A 20,558-nucleotide genomic window follows, 5' to 3' on the forward strand; every position below is an offset into this window, starting at 1 on the left:
ACTTTTCACATGCAAAGTAGGCATTCTTTAGCCTTGATGCATGCAGGGGAAATCCGTATAAAAAGTGAATCATTACTGCAGTCAGTGTACCTATGTGAAGTGCAGTACGACTTCCAAAGTGATAACAAGTGCGCTAAGGACTCCAGCCGGTTGATTGTCAAATGGTTGAGAAATCCAGTTCATATTTGCTTTGTCAGATCAAAAGTAGAACAAAAGCTAAATAAGCGATTGCAGTATGTAATACCTGCTTTAATAAAAGTCCGAAGCTAGAGTTTCTCAACACAACTAACTAGTTATTGAAGAAATTGTGGAGGTATTCCAACGGGCAGAAACAGAACAAGCTGCCGCCTTAAACTTGGTAGTTCGGTGCGTATTTAATGACGTTTTGACAAATTTTTGGGGAACATGCCACAAAACTACAGAAAACGTTACAAGACTTCAATGAAAGTCACAAACCAATGGAATACAGCTGATGATGAATGACTGACGACCAACTTGACGGTACTATGCAACACCAAGCCCTTTAACCATCTTTTGGCGCCGGAGTATATGATCTTGTGAAAACTTTCTAGGCAAAGCATAATACTTTGCTTGCAACTACTTCTCAAATGCGTCGCGGTATCTGCCGTCTCAGTGATGAAGTACACGGCCTTGTAAAATCTTGTTATAAATCAGCCTCAAGGATGTGCGTATTTTAACGCGCCATTGAAAGATCTTATGCCTACTTAAATGTCTTGAGTAAGCTAAACTATTTCGATAATTCCAGAAGGGATGGACAGGGTTGCCAATCCTCAAATCAAACCTATTCGATATGCTGTAAGTGACGATCACTAGCTTAAAGCCACTATTCGCGTTCGTCGAGTCGGTATTCATTTATAGGTGTTATGAGAATCAAAATTGCACTTTTACGTGAATGGGGGACTGCGTATCCAAAACTCCCGATTCCGTATTGATCCGTCAAACCTTATGACTGATAAATGGTGACTACTAGTTTATTGAAACAAAGAGAAATTAATTAATCTTATAATAATAGTAGAAGCATAAAGGTAGATAAGGTGAGGAGTCAAATTCAGTTGTAAGGAAATTAACGAGAACAGGTAGACGTGAGCGTAGACATGAAGATAAAGAAGCCACAATGGGGGAGATCGTAATGAATGCACGATCCGGAGGCTCCTCGATATAAATAAATGGGCTTGGAGAGAGGGGGGATATGATACTAACCTAACACGAAGTCCTGTGTTATTACGAGGTTCCCGCCTTTCGGCCAACCAGGAGGTGGGTGCGCATCTCGCCTTTGCCCTTGACGAAAACATTACCACGATACTCAAATTCGTAGTGCTTGGTGAGGCGTCGCGCCACCTCCTCAGTCACCTGCACCCGACCTTTCTGACCTGTCGAATACATCCGGCTGGCCACGTTCACAGTGTCGCCCCAAATATCGTAGAGCAACTTCGTCGTGCCTATGACACCCGCTGTCACCTCTCCTATATTGTAGCCGATCTTCAACTCAAACTGAAAGTTGAACATTTGTCGGTTGAAGTCATCCAGAGTCTTAAGAAGCTCAATGGCAAAGTCCATTAGAGCACACAAATGATCATCCAGTAACGTGTTCTGCGCCCGCTGAACCAAATTCAAGCCGGAAGCAGCCATGAAACACTCAGCAATTGTCTTGATCTTCTCCACATCCTTAAATTTCACAGAGGAGAGGAGGTGCTCAAAATCTGCAAAAATTTCGTTTAACACCCGCAACATCTCCTGTCCACCTTGATACTGCTCATCGTAGAACTCTGAAAAGTTGGCTATTGACGCAAACATAACAGCAGCATCGGTCACGTGTTGAGAGTACTTGTTGGTCTTCCTCAGGTCGGTAAGCACAAAGCGTGGAATGATATTTTCCAGCAACCATTCACCCTGCATCTTCTCTCGAGTAATGGCCTTCTTGGCACGGCTCGCCTCAAAGTCGCGGTTGAAAGAGACACGAAAGCTGATGTCGATGTCGCGGTTGAGAAAGAATATGAGGATGAGATTCAGGATGAGTATAACGGTTATTTCCCATGGAAATAGGCTACTTTCAGCAGCAGCCAACCAGATAGGAGAGGTGCTTAAGTCTCTAGCTGTGGTCACGGCAGCAAAGCCAGCCACTTGGTCGGAGTACGCATAGGAAAAACCCGCGAAGGGCCAATGTATCAACAAACAAGCAATGATGCATAAGGTCATTGCCGAGAGAGATTTTGTCCATGAGGAGTAGTTTGGAAACAGTGTCAAATTAAACAGCATGAAAGTGAACAAGATCCCATGAACCATCCGGTATTCTCCAGTTGAGAAATCGGCCACTGCTGCGACATCCGCCGATCGACTGAACCAAAAGAGACAAATTTGGAAATTGGAGAGCACAAAAGCCGCAGGGCTACAGAGCATCAGCACCCCCATGATGTTCCTGGTGTACCAGTTGAATAGAAACCGGTAGATGTGCTGAAGGCGCTTTTCGGGGAGACAGAATCCTCCCCATGCTAGCAAATCCGAAAAAACAATAGCTATGAATAGGCAGTTAAAACAGAGAGCCAGTGCAAACACGACAAAGGGTGTCACGAGCGCCAGTCGACTGTTTGTTAAATTGGGAAAGTTAATGAAACAAGCCAAGGAGACGAGGAGGAAGAAGAGGAAGTGAGCCAGCCCATTGGTGACAGGGGTTAGACGGGGTGTTGCAAGTGTGATGAGGACAGACTGACGGGGAACACGAAGCACCTGCCGCCGGTAGGTCTGTTCGAGAGATTGTGAGAGAAAGCAAAGAGAAAAGCGTGAAATCGGTGGGAATTTGAAGACCTCTTCCGGCTTGGAGAGATTCCACAGAGCGTCCAACATCTCCACATCGGAACCACGAGCCCTCACCTCCGGTTTATCAGATCCAGGAGATGTTGTGAGGGTCAATTCGTTTGATCCCGTTGGTGATGCGATGATCTGGTCGACCGATGTCTTTGGCTGATCCTTGACAAAAGACGGTGTGTTGTTGGTCTCATTAACAGACGCAGATGCTTTGGACTTGAAGAAAAATTCGATCTTAAAACAAATGCCTTTGGTTTTTATGATGCACCATTGAAAGATAATGAGTTGGAACATTTAGTCAGTTATACATACCATTGAACAATCATAAGTAAATATGTCAAAGACCAAATTTCTTTTAATTGCATCAAAAATCCATTGTTCATATTTGAAGGGTTTTGGTCAAGGTTGTAAAGGAAATTTAATAGGACAAGAGAAGTAGATCGGGTTCATGCAAAAAGTGGAAGTTCATTCAATTGAAAAAGCGCAATATTTAGGATAAATACCAAGGGTAAGTTTATAAGGCATTTAGTTGAACGTACCTTATCTAACATGATAATCGGTTTGTTATCGAAACGTCTCTCAATGAAGTAGGTTTTAATAACTAAAATACGAACAACAGATACCTTAGTAGCAATACCGTGTATTAAGTTACAAGGGCCTATATATACTAGGTGCTGTTTCGATTAAGAACTGATCGGAAATGAGTTGAGTGCAAACGGTGTCGCAGTCACTTGGCGTGTCAAGGAGTCAGGATTTCGTGCCGATTACTGGCTAAGCAGCCACCTGCAAAAACGAGGACATTAAGGCGATCGTTGAATAGTGCGGCCCACGCAACCTCGAGGCACCAGGCGTACCTCCTGCCGCGCACTTCGCGGAGAGGATGAGGGTGGCCAAATGCATCGACAAAGAGAGAACAGAATAAAGTAAAATATACTGCAATCGCTCATTCTCATAGGCACAACTATGCACTGCTCTTGCAACAGCTCTCGAGTGATAGCTACGATAGGTAAGGAAGGGGAACGATGAATGTGGTCCACTGAAGACCGCAATCTCATCAAATCCGGCACAAATGCACCACAAAATCAGCACAAAATTAACATGTGCAAAAAACTTTTAACCTCAACAAAAATATCTTTAAAAACAATATTGCAACGGTGCTAGCACATCACCATCCCTGCACACAATGGAAAAAGCAAAGCAGAATTTAAAAAAATGAAAACAGGCTACTATGACACAAGCGGTACGCATTGCCAAATATTAGCCGCTTAGCAGTAAATGATACTCGCCAGTTTCAGGAATATTTAGGAAAATTTGGAGCTGTGTTCACACATGGCAAGCAATAAGACTGGCGACCGGTGTCTACATAAATTGGCTCAGTCGTAAATGCTCGCGTCAAAAGTTACCGGTAACCTCAACAACAACATGAATTTTGCGGTCGATGTTAAACGGTGGATTGCATGATACTCAAACTTTTACTTCATGAAATACTCTTACATAACGTTTCTGTCGAAGCAAAACAGCGAAAAAGATTGGGACTTAAATAAAATTATCGATTTCATGGAAAGAAGTCGCGCGTACAAAGGAGGAAACAATTCCTAAGTGGTATGCCAAGATGAATCAATTTATGAAATGCAAAGAAAATAATTATAATTTTGCCATATTCTGGAGTATTTCTAAACAATTGTTGAAACGATTTAGTTATTTTTACAAAATACTTGGTGCTCATGTCAAAGTGATGGACTTTTTGTATGAAAGGGAATACAACTTACGAGCTTGATCTCGAGTATGTTTAATGGCGTAACGTTGATCCTCCTTGTTGTAATATTCAATTAATACTTTTACTTTCCGAATGTCTACAAAAAATTCCCAAATAGCTGCATAAACAAAACACAAAGCACTTCATCAAATATGCTTTTACGCACCAGGAACTGGTTCGCCCTCTGAAACTTCGTAGATATCTTTGACAAATTCCAGTGTGGTTTCGGAGATGTGCACTTTACCTGCCTTACCTGAAGACTCCATCTGATTAGCTATGGTGACATCGTTTGACCAGACGTCGAATTTGAAGCGGCGCGTTCCGACCAATCCACAAATCACCTTTCCAGTATGCACTCCGACACGCATATTCACCTAAAATTGAAATCATTCACCAGATAGGTAAGAAGCGCACCAATTTTGTTTTGTCATGCGTAGAGGCAACTATTAATCAGATTGAAATATGAAAAGCCCAACAATGGTGACGTGAGTAAACGTATACGCATCCAAAATAAATTTCGTCTTCCGAATCGGTGTTATTTCGAATGAAGAAATTATAAATCTTAAACCCTTGGCTGTCTCGCATCAGTAGCCGATGGAAAATGGACCACCGGCGGGGCATACCATTTACAATGCTCACTGATGAGGTGAAGGACCATACCTGTTCGGCGTGATCATCGTCAAACTGCTGGATAGCCACGCACATAGAGCGACCCATTTCGACAATTCTCTCTGCATGGTCAGGCACGGCGTTGGGACAGCCCGACACGCAGTAGTAGCAGTCGCCCAACGTCGCTATCTTCTCACACTGGTTCAGCTCACAAAGGCTGTCAAACCTGTCAGGAAATAAACAAAGCCAGTAGCCAAGGTTCCAGGAGTTTACAAGGACTCAGTAAACCTAAAGCATTCTTTGCAGCAATAATTTGATGCGGATGTCTATTTTCGATCATTGATTGTAGCGTTAGTGGTATTTTAGTGTCACAATTAATAGTAAGCAACACTAATAACAGTTTATCAATTTTCACAAAAATGAACCGCCCTCGGTGCTACTATTTTTACCTATTTTTTGGGCGAAACAACAGAGAGTGCGTAAAATGATAGGCAGGGATAATGGGATATGATAGAGACTAACGTTTCAAACAGTGATGAAATATAATTTACGAAAACCTTAAGCGGGATTACGCACAAATAGGCGCCTCAAGAACACTTGCCCGGGTACATAAAAATAAAAGACAGCAGCGAACTCTTCAATGGTAGAGATGGTTGGTGGCAGGTTGATTTGTGCGAAAAATTTACACAGAAAAACAAAATAGTCTTTTACCCACCAATAAGCACCGAAACAAAAGGACGGCTTAAAAATAAAAATTTATACAACCATAGTATATTAACCACTCCAAGCATCTACCAATTGGTAAACGCTTTTTAACCTAACGGGACAAGTGATGGATTCTAACACATAATTTATGTACTAATCCAAACACGGATTGTTAAGAGTGGTAGCTGAAATATTGTCATATAAAATACTAACAGATGGGAAGGATGAGACCTGACAAAGTAATCTCAATGTGTAAAACGTGATTCGCGATGAAAATCTGACGGATTTCACCAGAACACTTGTTTTTACAGGGTTACCTTTGATTCATATTCCTCACATCCCTTGTGAACAATTTTAAGGAAAGTTTACAAATAAAAAAAGGCGAGAAGGGCCACTACCAAAGGAGTCTGGGGATCATAGGGCACTGCATTGGCACGGAAGTTCTGGTTAATATAGAAAACGTACGCGTGAGTCCTCCAGAATTTTTTAAATTAAAAAGGCATCGCCTTCAAGAATAAGTGGGGCATTGAGAACTTACCGTCCAAAAAGATCATTGAGAAGAAGCAGGAGTTGAGAAGCAGATTTGTTGGAGCTCATATTCGTGAACCCCACAATATCAGCAAAGAGGATGCTGACATTTTCCATCTGACTGACGTGGAATTTACGAAACTTCACAGCATGTCCGGCTGAGGGTCGCGGCAAGCTGGACGAAGACGCGATTCTCACATCAGGGTTGTGTACCCTATGCTCTCTGCGGGCTGCAAATATAAGTCAATGGCGAGATTCATCCAAAAGATCATTCAAAACGGGTTGAAAAACACAATTTTTTTCAGATACAGTGATTAGCTTTCATAGTCCTTACTCATTCTTGCTAAATGATGTTAACAACACGATCAAAACCGATTAAATTTGATTTTTTTTGATAAACCAAGGTCAGTGGAATTTGTTGTGCTTTGGACAATTTATGAACTTGCATTGTAGCAAATTCATGTAATGTTCGACAATGACAATGGTGCAATCTTAAACCATCCCCATTGCTTCCCATTTTGGCAGTAAAGGTACTCAATTTTAGCGCATAAAGCACGAAACACATAAGCGTAAAGTAAATCAATCTTTAACAGCAAAGGTGATTCCCATGAATGAGAAGGGGTACCCTTGAATAAGGGAACAAAGAAAAAAAAATATTTCATCGGACAGTTCCTATTAAGTCTGCCGTCGTAAAGTTGCAAAAGCATGAGATTTTCATCAGTTTGAGAAGCTATAACACAGCACAGTCCTTTTCCCCAAAACGTAATAGTGCGATGATTGGAATCAGAACGATCAAAATCGCAGTACTGAATAAAGATGGAAAATATGGCACCCGGTTAAGAGCGCATCACCCTCGCTTTAACGTTCCCATATGGATCGACCAATTTGGCTATCCACAGTCAGCTAACCAATCAGGTTCTTGAATCGTCTGGACCTATCAGCAATTGACTGTTTCTGCCATAACGTCAAGCTCTCGGATTTGATCCATGTTTAAAGTATCGGTCAGCATAACATCTTCCACCGGAGTAATATGCTAGGTCGGTGTAAAATCTTCATCGATTAGTTTTTCAGCAGGTAATGTAAAGGAAGAAATGTCCACAAATACTCGTCCTGGGAGGGGACGAGAGGTATAGACGCACTTGAGGATAAACCCAGAAACAATGATGAACCGATTTACCTGAGTGACATATCCACTTTTGTGTCGCGATCTATCATTAACCAAAGTAAAAAGTACTCGCTTTACTTCAATGGCTACTGATAAGTCAAAATTTGATGTGCGAAATAATTTTTGTGTTGTACTGAGAAAATCCCACTTATTCGATGGGGAAAATGACTAAAAAATACAAACAGTGCAAATACTAATATGTACTTGTAAAGAGGGGAAAATATGAATAGGATGGAAACAAGCGAAGCAATAATGAGCAAGCATCACCGACAAATAGTGATAATTTTGCCGCCTAATGATATTTCAAGTTCTAAATTGCTCACACGGTATTACAATGCTATCAAAATGGAGAAGGGTTTATAATTGAAATTCACCAAACTTCAGAAATGAAGCATCCTGAGGAAGTTAAAAACCATAAAGAGCTATAATGACATTCGATTCACGAATGAAGGAAAATATTCGAAGGACGATGTGCCAATGAATTCAACCGAATAATGGCGCGCGCTGGCAGTGGACAGTCATTCTTATACAGCAAACGTAGTGGTAAAACGCAAATCGAACCGTTATTAAAACTTTTAGCTCGAAATAGTGGTGAATGTGTGAGACATGAGTGTTCGGAGCACTACTAGAGTTCTGGTTAATGCATAGTTCATTTTGATGTACAACAATATAATTACAACTCAATTCGACCTAAAATATTTATTTCCAATAATCACTTCAGTTGTACCGAGGATTGCAATGTTTGGAAAGTTGCCAGTATTGTCAACGCCATATACATCTTGAAGCCAAATGCCAATAAACAGGCTCGCAGAGAGAAAGAACAAGATCAGACGGGAAAGTGTTATCAGTGGTAGCAACAGGAGTAGTGAAAAGTTAATACGAGTAAAGAAGAATAGCAACCGGATAATGAATTGGGAATTTTTGCGCTAACCTCCAAAATGGTCATTAAAACACCTAGCGTGAAATCCCAAGTATTAAAGTGGTACACCCTTGACAAATAGAAATAATACTTGAATATTTACAAATAGATATCCTATTGCGTCAGTTTCTGATTCATAAAGCAGGTTCATGCAGTACCATAAAAACTCGGATTTTCATTGCAGAAATGGCCGCATAACTAAGTTTGGTCTCCCTCAATTCAAACGAGATTTTATTGCCTTAGTAAAGTTGTATTGAAGCACGAAAATATGCAACAGAAAAGTCATTGCTATCGGAGTGATGCTGATTGTTAAACAATTATTTGCTAAAAAACCCACTACCAATACACTGTTGTAGCGTTTTGTTTTCCCGTACAGGAAGCGTATTTTAACAGCAATTCTCCCAATCAACTCCCAAACAATGTATTAGGATAGCAGATATTGTTCTGTTAGGATGATATTTAACCTAATCATGATTGAAAAATATACGAATACTGATAAGATAAAAACTATCCATGAACAGCAAGTACGGTGCCTCTGTATTGTTAGAGCTAACATGCAAATTTTGCTGCGCATAGCAAATGACGATGGAAGGGACAAAGCCTATCAATAGAAACAGTGATGCGGATAGATGGGAAAAGTTGGAAGGAAACAAAGGCATTGGCTCTGTAAAACTTACCTTTAGGCTTATATTTATTGTGGACCATTTTCTTATCATAACAAAAACGTGAGGTAGTTCAAGTCCCCAAAATAAGCAGTTGTAGTGTCTGTAACAAGTGATCCGGAAAAGACGGAAAATTTGATAAAATTAGCGATGAGGTAAGAGTTTAAAAAGGAACAAAGTGTAAGTATTGGGCAAGAGTAAATCAAAGTGCCATCCAGCAGAGCGTTCAGGCGTATAAAGAGAAATAGGTTTATGCATGCATAGGGCATCATCACTTACCCGTAAAACTTCAAAACGTGTGTATGAGTTAAAATTAAATGAATCCTCCAAAAAAACTATCGAAAGAAAGCGGCAATCCCGCATGCCTATACGACGCGGATGGCGGACGGATAGTGAACTCAGTGCATATCAAAATATCACCAAACGTAACTTCCAGGTGTAGACTCCGGGAAATCGCGCACATGGCTCGACTAAGTTAACATTTATGTGGCAACAGCGGAGAGTTTAGGACCCTTCACTCAGATCCTTCACGAAGGCTATCAGTGTGAGCGCGACGGACACGCAGGCAAATCGGTTCACATTAATACAAGCAAAAAAAAATTCCGTATTCCCAAAAGTAAATTACTTACTAAACATCTAGGTAGTTTTGTCATGCATTCGCAACTGTAAGGACCTTGATTTGAGAGTTCACTTTTAACCAGTCTGCACACCTCCCATAATGAGGCAAGAGTTTCACAAACTTAACGAGTTCTTTTTGTGCTATTATGCGGGCATTTGAAAGGAAAAAATATAGGCATTCATGAACCAGTACTATTTTACTTACATGTACTACCCTCCATTCCTCTCAAGGGCTCACTTTCATCGGCGCTATAGTCATCCGTATCGTCAGAGAAGCTGGCACTTCCCCTTCCCTTGGCGTTTATCTTCTCATGATTAGTCTCTTTTCCATCCTTTTTTCCCTTGCGAAAACTAACCATTCGCAATTCATTCCCGCCTTCGGATTCGTTTGCCTCATCCTCGTCTTCGCTGTTGTAGGAGCCCTGCATTACTTCGTGCGCGACCTTCTGAGGCATTAGGGACTGGATCATCTCATTTTGGATCTGCTGCTCCTTCTCCAAGGCTTTGCGCATCAGAGCACTGTGACCGAGGCGCATAAATGTTGAGCGCCGTCGCACCTGAATGTGCGATATATAACTTAAGTGTAAACAAGCTCCATTTCTCAAATCCTGTTTCGTGTACAAAAATCACGTTCAAAAAGGTAAGTTCACTAACATTTATTGGCCATCGTAGGATGCCAAAAAACAGAAGCAGCTCTGTTCCCAAAAAAGTTTTTAATGTACGACGATACTTGTAATTAAAATTTGCCATTTTGGATGCAACCATATAATGAATAGCATTACATAGCCGAGGACGAGTTTAGCTTTTGCCTAAAACTATATTATGGAGTTGCAAACTGAGATGAACAAAAATTTAGATTGGAAGACGAAGTAGATCCAGGAGACGCGAGTGATTGAAAATGACAATGGCGGAGAATGCACGATAAAGGATGTCATAAAACCTATATACATGCTTAGTATGGCACTTGCGATGATGGTATTTTTTTTTATTTAACCGTCAATTCATGCTCAACATGAAATTAAGGAAGTTAGTCAGTCCATGAGCACACACACGAAACCCGACAAATACCTAGGCATTAACGATGTATACAAAATAATTGGTTTGTGCCTTAATGATTACAGCAGAACAAAAACCTACCAGCAAAATCATTTCCGTGGACTTTAGTCTTTATGCAAGTTAGCAATCATGCTACACATTTGATTTGCACTAGCCATAGTTAGAAGTTGCAGGAAATGTGGATATGAATAGACATGTAGGAAAAATGCGTGTCTAATTCAAGGTACAAATAAAAAGTTATCAATAAATAAAAATAAAGAGTCGTTTTGCAGCAAACAAAAATATGCCTCAAGAAATACTCAAAATAAGCCTCAAACCAGTCCACAAGCGCGATTGAAATCTACACCTTGCAATTTTCGATGTATAAGTGTAACAGCAGCACCATATCCGAAAATGCTACGTTCATATAATACAGAAATGCACAATGGTAGTGGCTTCTGTTCAAAGGTCGAGCAGACATTCATAAATGGAATTTTTTTTAAACGTTAAACACAACTTAGCAAACGGGAATGTACAAAAGAAAACCAAAAAAGAAACCTTGGCTACAAACTGCAAGTGCTATATAGATAAACCAGTATATAAGCAAGGCGATGGGTGAGGATACCTAGGTTTTTATTTGAGAATCGGGGCATTTACACAAGGATTAGCAATGCCTAAAACATAGAAAACGAGATCGACTCATTAATCGCCAATAGGGAAATAGTGTAGACTCGGTACCACGAGAACTTAAAAACGATGGTGGTAAATAGATAAATGGATGCACCTAAAGACTTGCCCCTGGTTAACAAATTTTGAATGCTATCATCGAGTTAATGTTTGAAAATTGTGGGAGGATACCTTAATCATGCATGGAAATGTTGACAGTAATTTCTGCAAAGATAATCCAAATGCTACAAAAAAAACAAAAACGACTGCAAGTAGGAATGATTCGCCGGAAGATCTACTAAAGAGTTATGGTCCGCGCATCAATAATTAATGGTACAAGGGCTAAAAACCACCGTTCCGTTAAATGACCCTGCTAACTATTTTGATGACGAACGAATACTAGAAAAACAAGTAAGTCCAGCCCAAGAATCAAGCCCAAGACCCCATATACTAATAAATTTAGGTTCATGCTGAAATGTAGCAGATGACAGCATAGGTACCAACTAAACTGATCAATTAGAGAACTCACTTGTGATAAAATATGTTGTACGAATCCAATCATATGAATGCAGCAGTGTAAGAGAACATATATACAAGTTAACCGGGAATTTATCTTTCCACAAACAGTACACGACAGCACCACGTGTATAATGCTGACAGGTCCACAAATAAGTATTACTTGCCAAAGTCGAAGCGGGATATTGATGTAGATTATCAGAAGCAATTGAACAATCAGACTAGCGTTAAACGCCGAAGAGACTCCGACGGTTGGAGGAACAAATGCAAGTAGAAACAGTAAACTGAAGAATAATGCTAGTATTATGTACAAAACAAGGAAGTTCTTCTCAAACACGGCTTTTGAACAGGTAAGTGCAAACAGAACAATCGCCACTATAAGACCCGTGCCAGCTCCAGCAACGTATATCATCCATTGTTCCGTTCCTGAGGTGAAAAAAAATATCATCCAAGTTGCACAAACAAGAGCAAAATATGATACCGCTATTCGAAATCTGGACAAAGAATGAGGGAACGAGCAGAGAGTATAATAACTCTCCAGAACCGTAGAATCAAACCGCAGATTCAATACTCCACCAGAGCATCGTTCAAAGAGGTGAAATCTAAATTTCTTGCCGATGATAGGATTCCGCGATATTTCGTTCCCATTATCTTGCAGTTTGTGGACAGCCATTTGTCGAAATATGATTCGCTCTAGTCCAACAAAATAGAGCAGGGAACGTCAGAGCCCCAACGCAAGCACTACCCAATAACAACAAATCCTTGAAATAGAATGAAAATCGCAGTTTTATTGGCCTGCCAAGGTTAACATGACTTATTAAAACAATCCTCCCAAATATGTCTCGAGTTAATGGTATAATAAACCCCAAAATGCATCATATTACTCACATTCTATAAGCACTAGCCACCTCATTCTTAACAAAATAATATCAAAGGTCCATTTTTGCCTCCTTTCGACCTAAGGCCACCACCCACACCCCGACGATCCTGCCCCAGGAGCCCGCTACCAGGAATCATCGACCGCGACAATATGCCCACCAAAGCAGGAACATAACGCAAAACATCCGATTTACTCATCTAATGACTGAAAAAACGCCAGCAATATATACAAAACAATCACCGCCTACAATGCCGAGCGTTGGCAGATTTTCTCGAACGCCTCTTGGAGTTACCTGAGCTTGTCGTTGATTTTTCGAGGCGCTCACGCAAGCACTTTGGGCAGAACCACTGAGCAGAATCAGGTTCCTTCGATAGACCCAAGCAACTACTGTAGGCTCGCGAATACAAAACAGACGTTAAGATCAATCAAAGTGGGTGGGAAAAAAACAGCAACAACACTTTAAGGTATACCTGTGGTACCAATCGTCACAGCTGTCACACCCCACCATTAGATTGCCATCATCCTCAGTACGACAAATTGGACAAAGCCATATCTGCTCCCCAGCATTGTTCTAAACGAAAAATCTCGAAAACAACCTTAAGTTGACAACGGAATTATTGATAACCAGGCAAAACGCATCAAAACTGTCCAAGACTAAACAATTACACATGCCCCCGCACACACACAAACACCAAGCATGAGCTCAACCCTTACAAAGTAATAGGACGTTCCAGCCGAAGCAGCAATGATCTGAGTAGTTGGAGGGGAGATCTGGCTTGATGTTTGGGGTTTATCCCCCCCAAGTCTTCTCGTTTTAGCGCCGCATCGGTCTTGTTTATGACTTCGATGGCTGTCCCGTGGACGCACACTTAGTCTGTCCCCTGTGCTGGCAATCGCATCTTCCTCTTCGTCGTCAGAGAAGATTGAATTGACCAAAACTCGCTTACCACACGTTGAATGGGAGACCCCAAGTTTCGGTGGTGACTGCGACATAGGCCTTTCCCGCGATCTCTTCTTCCCACACTTGGAGGACGATTTATTGCTACGTTCTGTGATTACAAATTTGGTTAAAATGGCATTTATGAAAGCCAACGCAGCTTTAAGTGTGCCAAAGACAAAATGCACAAATAAAAAACAATTTAACTTACGTTCATAAGATGACGCAGATGAGTAAGTTGTGGATTTTGGTACGACGAATGATGGCGTCAGCATCGGAATAGGAGGCGGGAGTATATTCAAAGGTCGAAGATGTGGAGGCGATTTTCTGCATTCAGATGTGAAGGATGTCGCTTTGGAAGAGGGATCTTTCAGCAGCAAAAGTGCTGGTGGTTGAGATGATCGATTATTTGAATTCCTTGCACTTGGAAGCCGTTCCAATACGGGTAGATGGGGAGGCCTCGAGACGACAGTTTCCTCCTCGTCATCTGATGTCTGGCTTGAAGAACTTGAGCTACTGCTGCCCATGCTGCTAATACTACTACCACGAAGTTTTTCATGAGTGAAAGCAGGCTTTAGTTGTGGTATTTGTTGACCCAATGATCGTACAATACTAGTTGAGCCATGCTCATGACCACCAAATTTGATGACTCTAAAAAAGCGGAAAAAATCCAGCACCAATTAAGCATTTCCTAATTCCATGTATGGATGTTAATTCACTAAAGAATTTACGCATATATTCCAATCATACACGATACAAACGCGAAAGTAACCTTACAATTTGGGTGTTTTAACACTGAGTAATGGTTGCTGAGACATAGAGGTTGCGCGAAGCTGTGTTTTACTGATAAGAGAGCCAAATGATGACAAATTTTCGTGTCTTCTTTCCTTCGCCACAAGCGCAGGTGGAATAGCAGAATGACGTCTGGCAGCAGTCTCCTCATCGGAAACTTGGCCAGAGCTAAGAGGAGATGAAACGCTACTGCTGCTGCTGGTGGATAAGCTGGAGTTAGTGTTAGTGAAGGCAGGCTCGCTCGAGCGGACACTTAACGTCTCTCCATCAGGACCACCCAGACGGATCTTTATGCGAATACCGCTACCAGCGCCAGCAGTTGCAGGATGAGGAATTTTGACAGGCTCCGCAGCATAACTAGTGACTCCTGTTGGTTGCCGGGACGCCATTGAACCAGGCAATGAGGACGATGCACGGGAAGAGTGCTGAATTAAGGATGGAACCGATAGATAAAGCAAAAACACAGGAAGTCGCCTGCAAAACAATAGCAATTACCAGGTTGCTATAGTAAAGTATGAATATAGCTAACTGGAATTTCCGAGGAAAGTAAAATATCAACAATATTAGTATCGCAGCGGTCTTTGTAGTTGAAACACCAAACGGAGTAGAACTCACGTCGGAGAGTGGTTGTTGAATTGGCAGCCGTGAAGAAATGCGGTGTGATGATGATGTGATCAGTGGCACTGAAGGAACAGGCAACTTCGAAGAATCGGTAACCGGTGAGGAAGAAGAAGATGATGGTGAAGACGACGAAAGAGAGGAGGAAGACGGGGAAAAACTCGAACGCCTTGTTGGAGGAAAGTTGAAGGCACGTGGCATCTCGTAATCTCGACTCAGTTCCTCATTCGTTAGTGGTTCAGTGCACGAATTAGAGACTGGCGAGTAAACGTCGTCACTCTTCAAACATCTATCATTACTTGATGAAGTAATAAAAGGACCCTATAAATAAAAGGAACATTTTAACTTATTGCAAAATAGGGAACCTTAAAGCTTTATCTACGAGTAGACGGGAAGATCATATCTCAGAATTAACGCGCACCTCAACCCCTCGATCAGTAGGTAGAAGTTCTGTCTCAGTCAGGATCGCAGGACTTTGAGGTGTAGTTGGGGATCGCCTCGGAAAAGACACAGTACCATCTGGAATTCTCAAGGGACTTCCAAATGCACCAGAATCACCAAGTGCAGAGCTTTGCTCAGGCATTGGTGTGATTGATGGTTTAGGCGGCAGAGAAGGAGAACAGTGCGCTAAAGTTAGATGGATTAAGTAAGATACAGAAGGTTTGAAACTAGTTCTAGTTAACGATAGTTTTGATTGTCAGTGTTATATATATAGAGCACATTCAAACTTGTGAGAATCATTCTTCTTACAGGAAACAGCATAATTGATATCCCGAGAGTATCGTGTTACTAATAATGTGACAAGCACCGACAAGTTTTCTGGAGATAGAGCCCATTCAAATAAGAGTTTATTTTAACTGCATCAGTAAAAAAACGTCAAATTGTTATTGTTTAGTCATCCAGCTGATATTTTATTTACTGTTTATGATTCAGTGTTGTTAAATGGAATAAATGCTGATCAAGGATTTGACTTGCGAAAAAAACATACCATTCAAAGCAGCCGCATACACATCAGACGCATGAGTTTCTACGTTTTCAGAATCTAGTTTTACATTGTCCGAGTTCCTAACAGACGGCTTTACCTCTGGAGAGGGGCATAGGCTTGGTACATCAGCCAAAATAGGAGCCGCACTTCCGTCTTCTCTATCACTAGGAGTTAAGTGATTAGCATCCTTAGTAGCCTCTGCAGTTTCAATCACAGGAGACATAGAGGGCATAATTTGGTTTGTGTTCCGCTTTCCTATTGATTGGGACCGTCTTCGGCCAATGCCAAACCGTTTTTTCCGGTTTTGCGGATTACGACGACTAGTACTTTGGGAGAGTTTACTAATATGTAAGAATAACAAAGGTAAATAAACTAAAAATAATACCATTGCTTTAATAAGAGCAAACGTTAATGTAAACCGTCTTTGTAGTACGCATATAACACTGGGAGAATGCATATACTGTAAAAGTAATAAAACCTCAAGAAATAATTTCAAAACAAGTGTACGGTCGAAAAAGCATAAGTAACGGACCGAGATTTCCCTACGATCGATGGAGGGTATAAACTGTTTGGGTCAGCGGAATGTAGGAGAGGAGTAGCTTTCGCAAGTGTAGCATCAGAAGTATTTAACGACGTCGATGGAGAAGAATAAGCATCAATTTTTCTACTTGTTTGAGGTGACGATAGAGCAAAGGTCTAGAACAGAGGAAAAAGTCAATGAAGCATCAATAGCACATAACCATGAGCACTACAACACGCTTACTTTCAAAGCACTCTCTCGCATCACATCCGTGGTGCAAGCCGGTTTCGTACTGTGCACAACTAGCGCAGCCGAGGGGTAATCAGAATCAGATAACTGCGGCGTTCGTTGAGGTTTACGAAATGCCGACACTGCTGATCTAACAGAAAGCCCTTTTGTGGATGGAATAACTGGATTAACAGGTGGAGGTAAATCACGCTCCACCAATGAAGCGAGGCTCGAGTCGTAAATAACACGGGCAAGCTTGTACTTAGCTCTACCAGCCCAAAGTGGCAATTTGCGTTCATGGCGCCCCTGCGGTGCTGTTGAGGTCTGTCCGCTAGTGCTTTCAGCTTTATTTTCAGTAAGCAACTCGGTTACGTCTTTGGAGCACAAAGGTTCCCGCAACGTGTACGAGGACAATGGAAGTGGTTTCTCCCCCTTAAAAAGTACGCTGAATTCTATTCTACCAGCAAGGGGTATGCACATGTTCGGAGGCTTCGGAAAGTAGGATCCTGATTCCCTAGCGTATTTGACTAAACCAGAGAGTGATTCATTCATCAACTCCAGAATGGTCAAACCGTCAACGACACTAAAATATCCATCCTCAGCTAAAAGCAAAGTAGGAAAGACAATACTTACCTGCAAGATCAGCAACTGACTTCGAGATTGATTTTAGATATTTAAAAAGAATTTCAGAGAGGATATCAATAGCATCCATACTTGCAAATTCGAACCCAACATGTTGGGCGACTCTGCCCACCACACTTGATAAAGTTTGCTTCAATATTTGAGTTGGCATCTAGTGTATAGCAAAGGGTGTAATTAAGATGAAAATACCAGGAAATATTGCTTAAACGAAACTCCGCTACGAGAAGCAGTGAAAAAAAACGCAAAAAAGACTTAGAAAAAAGTAGCTTCATAAATAGACCGGAGTATGCATCTGTTATAATGCAATACGTAAATGCATGCACGGAAAAATCAGCACGTGGAAAACCACCAAAATCAGCAACGTAAGATAGCTGACAAATACTACACAAGAAAATCATTCAAGAACAAAAAAGCGATGTCTATGACGAAAAGAATTTTGACGGACAAACCTTAGTTTCAGCAGTACACAAGTAAGTACCCCGAGGCAACAACTGTACGCGAAAGTTTGAAAAGTACAAGCACGATACAAACGCATTCAAACCCTTGCATCCTTAAAAAAACTAAAACTTAAAATGCTTAAGACTACTGCCTAACGGTAACAACATTATTGCTGCGAAAACACAAGAATATAACTACTTAAAGAAGAAAAAATTTTTTGCACTGGAAAAACAAAAGTAAGAGTCCATGAGACCTAACACAAGCATCTCCTAACACATCTACACACACTTATGCAGAAGCTCAAACTCCTCATGGGACTTTGAAATCTGTGCTGGGCAAAAGCACTTACCGCAAGCGTCCAATCTCAGTCGCGTGATGAAAGCATGTCGGAGGACCACACCACCGGCTGGTGGCACCCCCTTCTACACACCCGCCACTCTACTCAGTGGTCTTTAACATCCCTTTTAAGCATCCAGAAACGAAATCAGTGTTGTTCCAGAGCGTATCGCATGGCAGTTCCGCTCATGCAGGATTTGGCCCTCCCCGAAGGTGCAACATGACCCACAAATTGAAAGGAATACCAGGTACGCAGAGTACCACAATCCTAACACGTTAACACTACACCAGGGGGACCAGGATACCGCAAGAGGTCTGAACAAATTCACCATGCGGCGCACACAAGGAGGACGCACGATATACGAGATCAGCCCCCCAAATGAACGGAACGATGTCGCGCATGCCACACTGGAGTGCCGGTTTCAACCATTCCAGGGCACCACTTAAACTTCCCACAAAAGTACTTTACTTTCAATGAAATACCTCCCATTCCAACTTTAGCAAGCATCACAAGTACTAGTTGTACCAAGTAAGACCACCCTGTAAAAAAAAACAGTATGAAGCGGAATGATTTTCATGCGAATTCACATAACTTTATCTGAAGGATGAAACTACGCAGTACATGACACTAATGAGCGTGCGCTTCACCGTAGCCCCTTTCATTATACCACTTCAAAAAGGCTGTTTGTCCGATGGTGTACGCAACAGCGATTGCAAGCCCCTGTGGCAGCCGATTGAAGAAGCAACTTTTACACAGTTGCCAGGGTGTTTTGTAAATGCGGGGTGAATAAACCCACACGTAATTTCTACAGTATAACAAAGTAGTAGTCAGTGGGGAACAAAGCAATTTACTTACCTCACCCAGGGGTCTTTTAATCCCAGTTCCTGCAAACGCTTCACATGCCTAACGACTGCGGGATGCTCAATTCTGTAGTCTTGCCAATTTGGCTTAGTCCAAGAAAAATGGCCTCCCAAAAGGCTGTAGGAGAAAATAAAAACTGCCTTCCCTAGATGTTTTAAGCAACAGCAGAACAAATCACGACGATAATGAAAAAAAAACGAATAAAACTTCATTTTGACCAGCTTAACAACTAATTGGGAAGCAGAGCACTAATGTTACAAAGAAACCAACCTAAGGGACGTGTGCATTACGACAGCACGAACATTTGAAGAACGCGGGTACAAATCTGCGCACATAAACACGAAAAAGGTTTACGCTAAAGGCTAAAAAACCTAAATAAAAATTATGAACTTTCGATTTCTTTACAGGCGAAAGATGAAGCCGCGTTCATGTGGAACTAATCGAACTAATTACGAACAAAAGAATGGTGCACCCCAAGTACAAGTGAAACAATGTGCCTACCGGATTTGCTCCCCGTTCCCCAACTCGGACCCCCATGCGAGCCAAACACCACAAATCCCAGCCCAGACCCAGCTCAGTGAACGTACAGCAACATCCCAGTCGGCACGCACAGATCGCGACCGGCTGACCGAATACTGACCGACAACGAGAACAAAACCTGACCGGCGCAACCCGCCTACGCGCGACTCCGCAGGGGCCCCAAAAGCGTTATTAACCACAACAGTACTGAACGCGGAAGGCACAGCCGCACATGCCCCCGCGGTCAGCACATCACAAGCGCAAACCCAACCGCAACAAAGCCGGAGAGTAAAGAACAACGTGTCGGGACATAACATACGCTGAATAGCCATGAACACATTTGCCAATACATAGCAATATCATCTGCATGTCGCCTTCATTTGCCCAAGAATGTTCCCCCTTTGGACCTCCGAGAAATGATTTACGATTTCCGGGCACATGAAATCCACAGCCTTTGGAATTTTCAAATATCGAATTTTGCGACCCTTACTGGCACGAGCGGCGACATTCTTTTACAATGGTCTGAAAAGGCCTACAAAACACCGCTACCTCCTCCAAACGTGCTTTCTTCGCCTCCTTATTTCCAGTTTGTAAAGCAGACAACTCCCGCTTCGCCGAGTGAGTGGAGCTCCCGGTACGCCTGCAAGAAGTCAGAAACTGACTACCAGGTCCTAAATATGCGAAGAAAAAGGAAGAATACACCCGAAAACAAACCCCACATTTCCACTAGCTTCATCGGCTGATGTCTTCATAACAGTGTGACAACCAGGGCGAACCAATTCAGGGAACACTGCTTAAG

The 20,558-nt window shown here is 41.9% G+C and overlaps 2 protein-coding genes across 2 annotated transcripts; both read right to left on the reverse strand. All coding sequences in view use genetic code 11, as the record gives it.

Moving 5' to 3' along the window:
* Positions 1-1,011: 1,011 nt before the first annotated feature.
* EGR_01447 (Adenylate cyclase type 9) lies at positions 1,012-18,780 on the reverse strand (the record flags this gene model as incomplete). Its single annotated transcript, XM_024490696.1, has 21 exons — positions 1,012-1,173; positions 1,270-3,057; positions 3,363-3,424; positions 4,593-4,676; positions 4,746-4,953; positions 5,240-5,414; positions 6,432-6,651; positions 9,991-10,342; positions 12,016-12,695; positions 13,175-13,266; positions 13,353-13,453; positions 13,597-13,931; positions 14,031-14,470; positions 14,597-15,036; positions 15,141-15,398; positions 15,651-15,856; positions 16,218-16,555; positions 16,747-16,910; positions 16,978-17,564; positions 17,596-17,755; positions 18,742-18,780. 21 exons carry the CDS (start codon positions 18,778-18,780, stop codon positions 1,012-1,014), a joined length of 6,891 nt encoding a protein of 2,296 aa, XP_024355020.1.
* Positions 18,781-19,006: 226 nt separating this feature from the next.
* Positions 19,007-20,091, reverse strand: EGR_01448 (hypothetical protein; the record flags this gene model as incomplete). Its single annotated transcript, XM_024490697.1, has 3 exons — positions 19,007-19,184; positions 19,235-19,357; positions 19,742-20,091. 3 exons carry the CDS (start codon positions 20,089-20,091, stop codon positions 19,007-19,009), a joined length of 651 nt encoding a protein of 216 aa, XP_024355021.1.
* Between the last annotated feature and the right edge of the window lie 467 nt (positions 20,092-20,558).

This window comes from Echinococcus granulosus (assembly GCF_000524195.1).
Source record: "Echinococcus granulosus chromosome Unknown EG_S00005, whole genome shotgun sequence".
NCBI lineage: Eukaryota > Metazoa > Platyhelminthes > Cestoda > Cyclophyllidea > Taeniidae > Echinococcus > Echinococcus granulosus.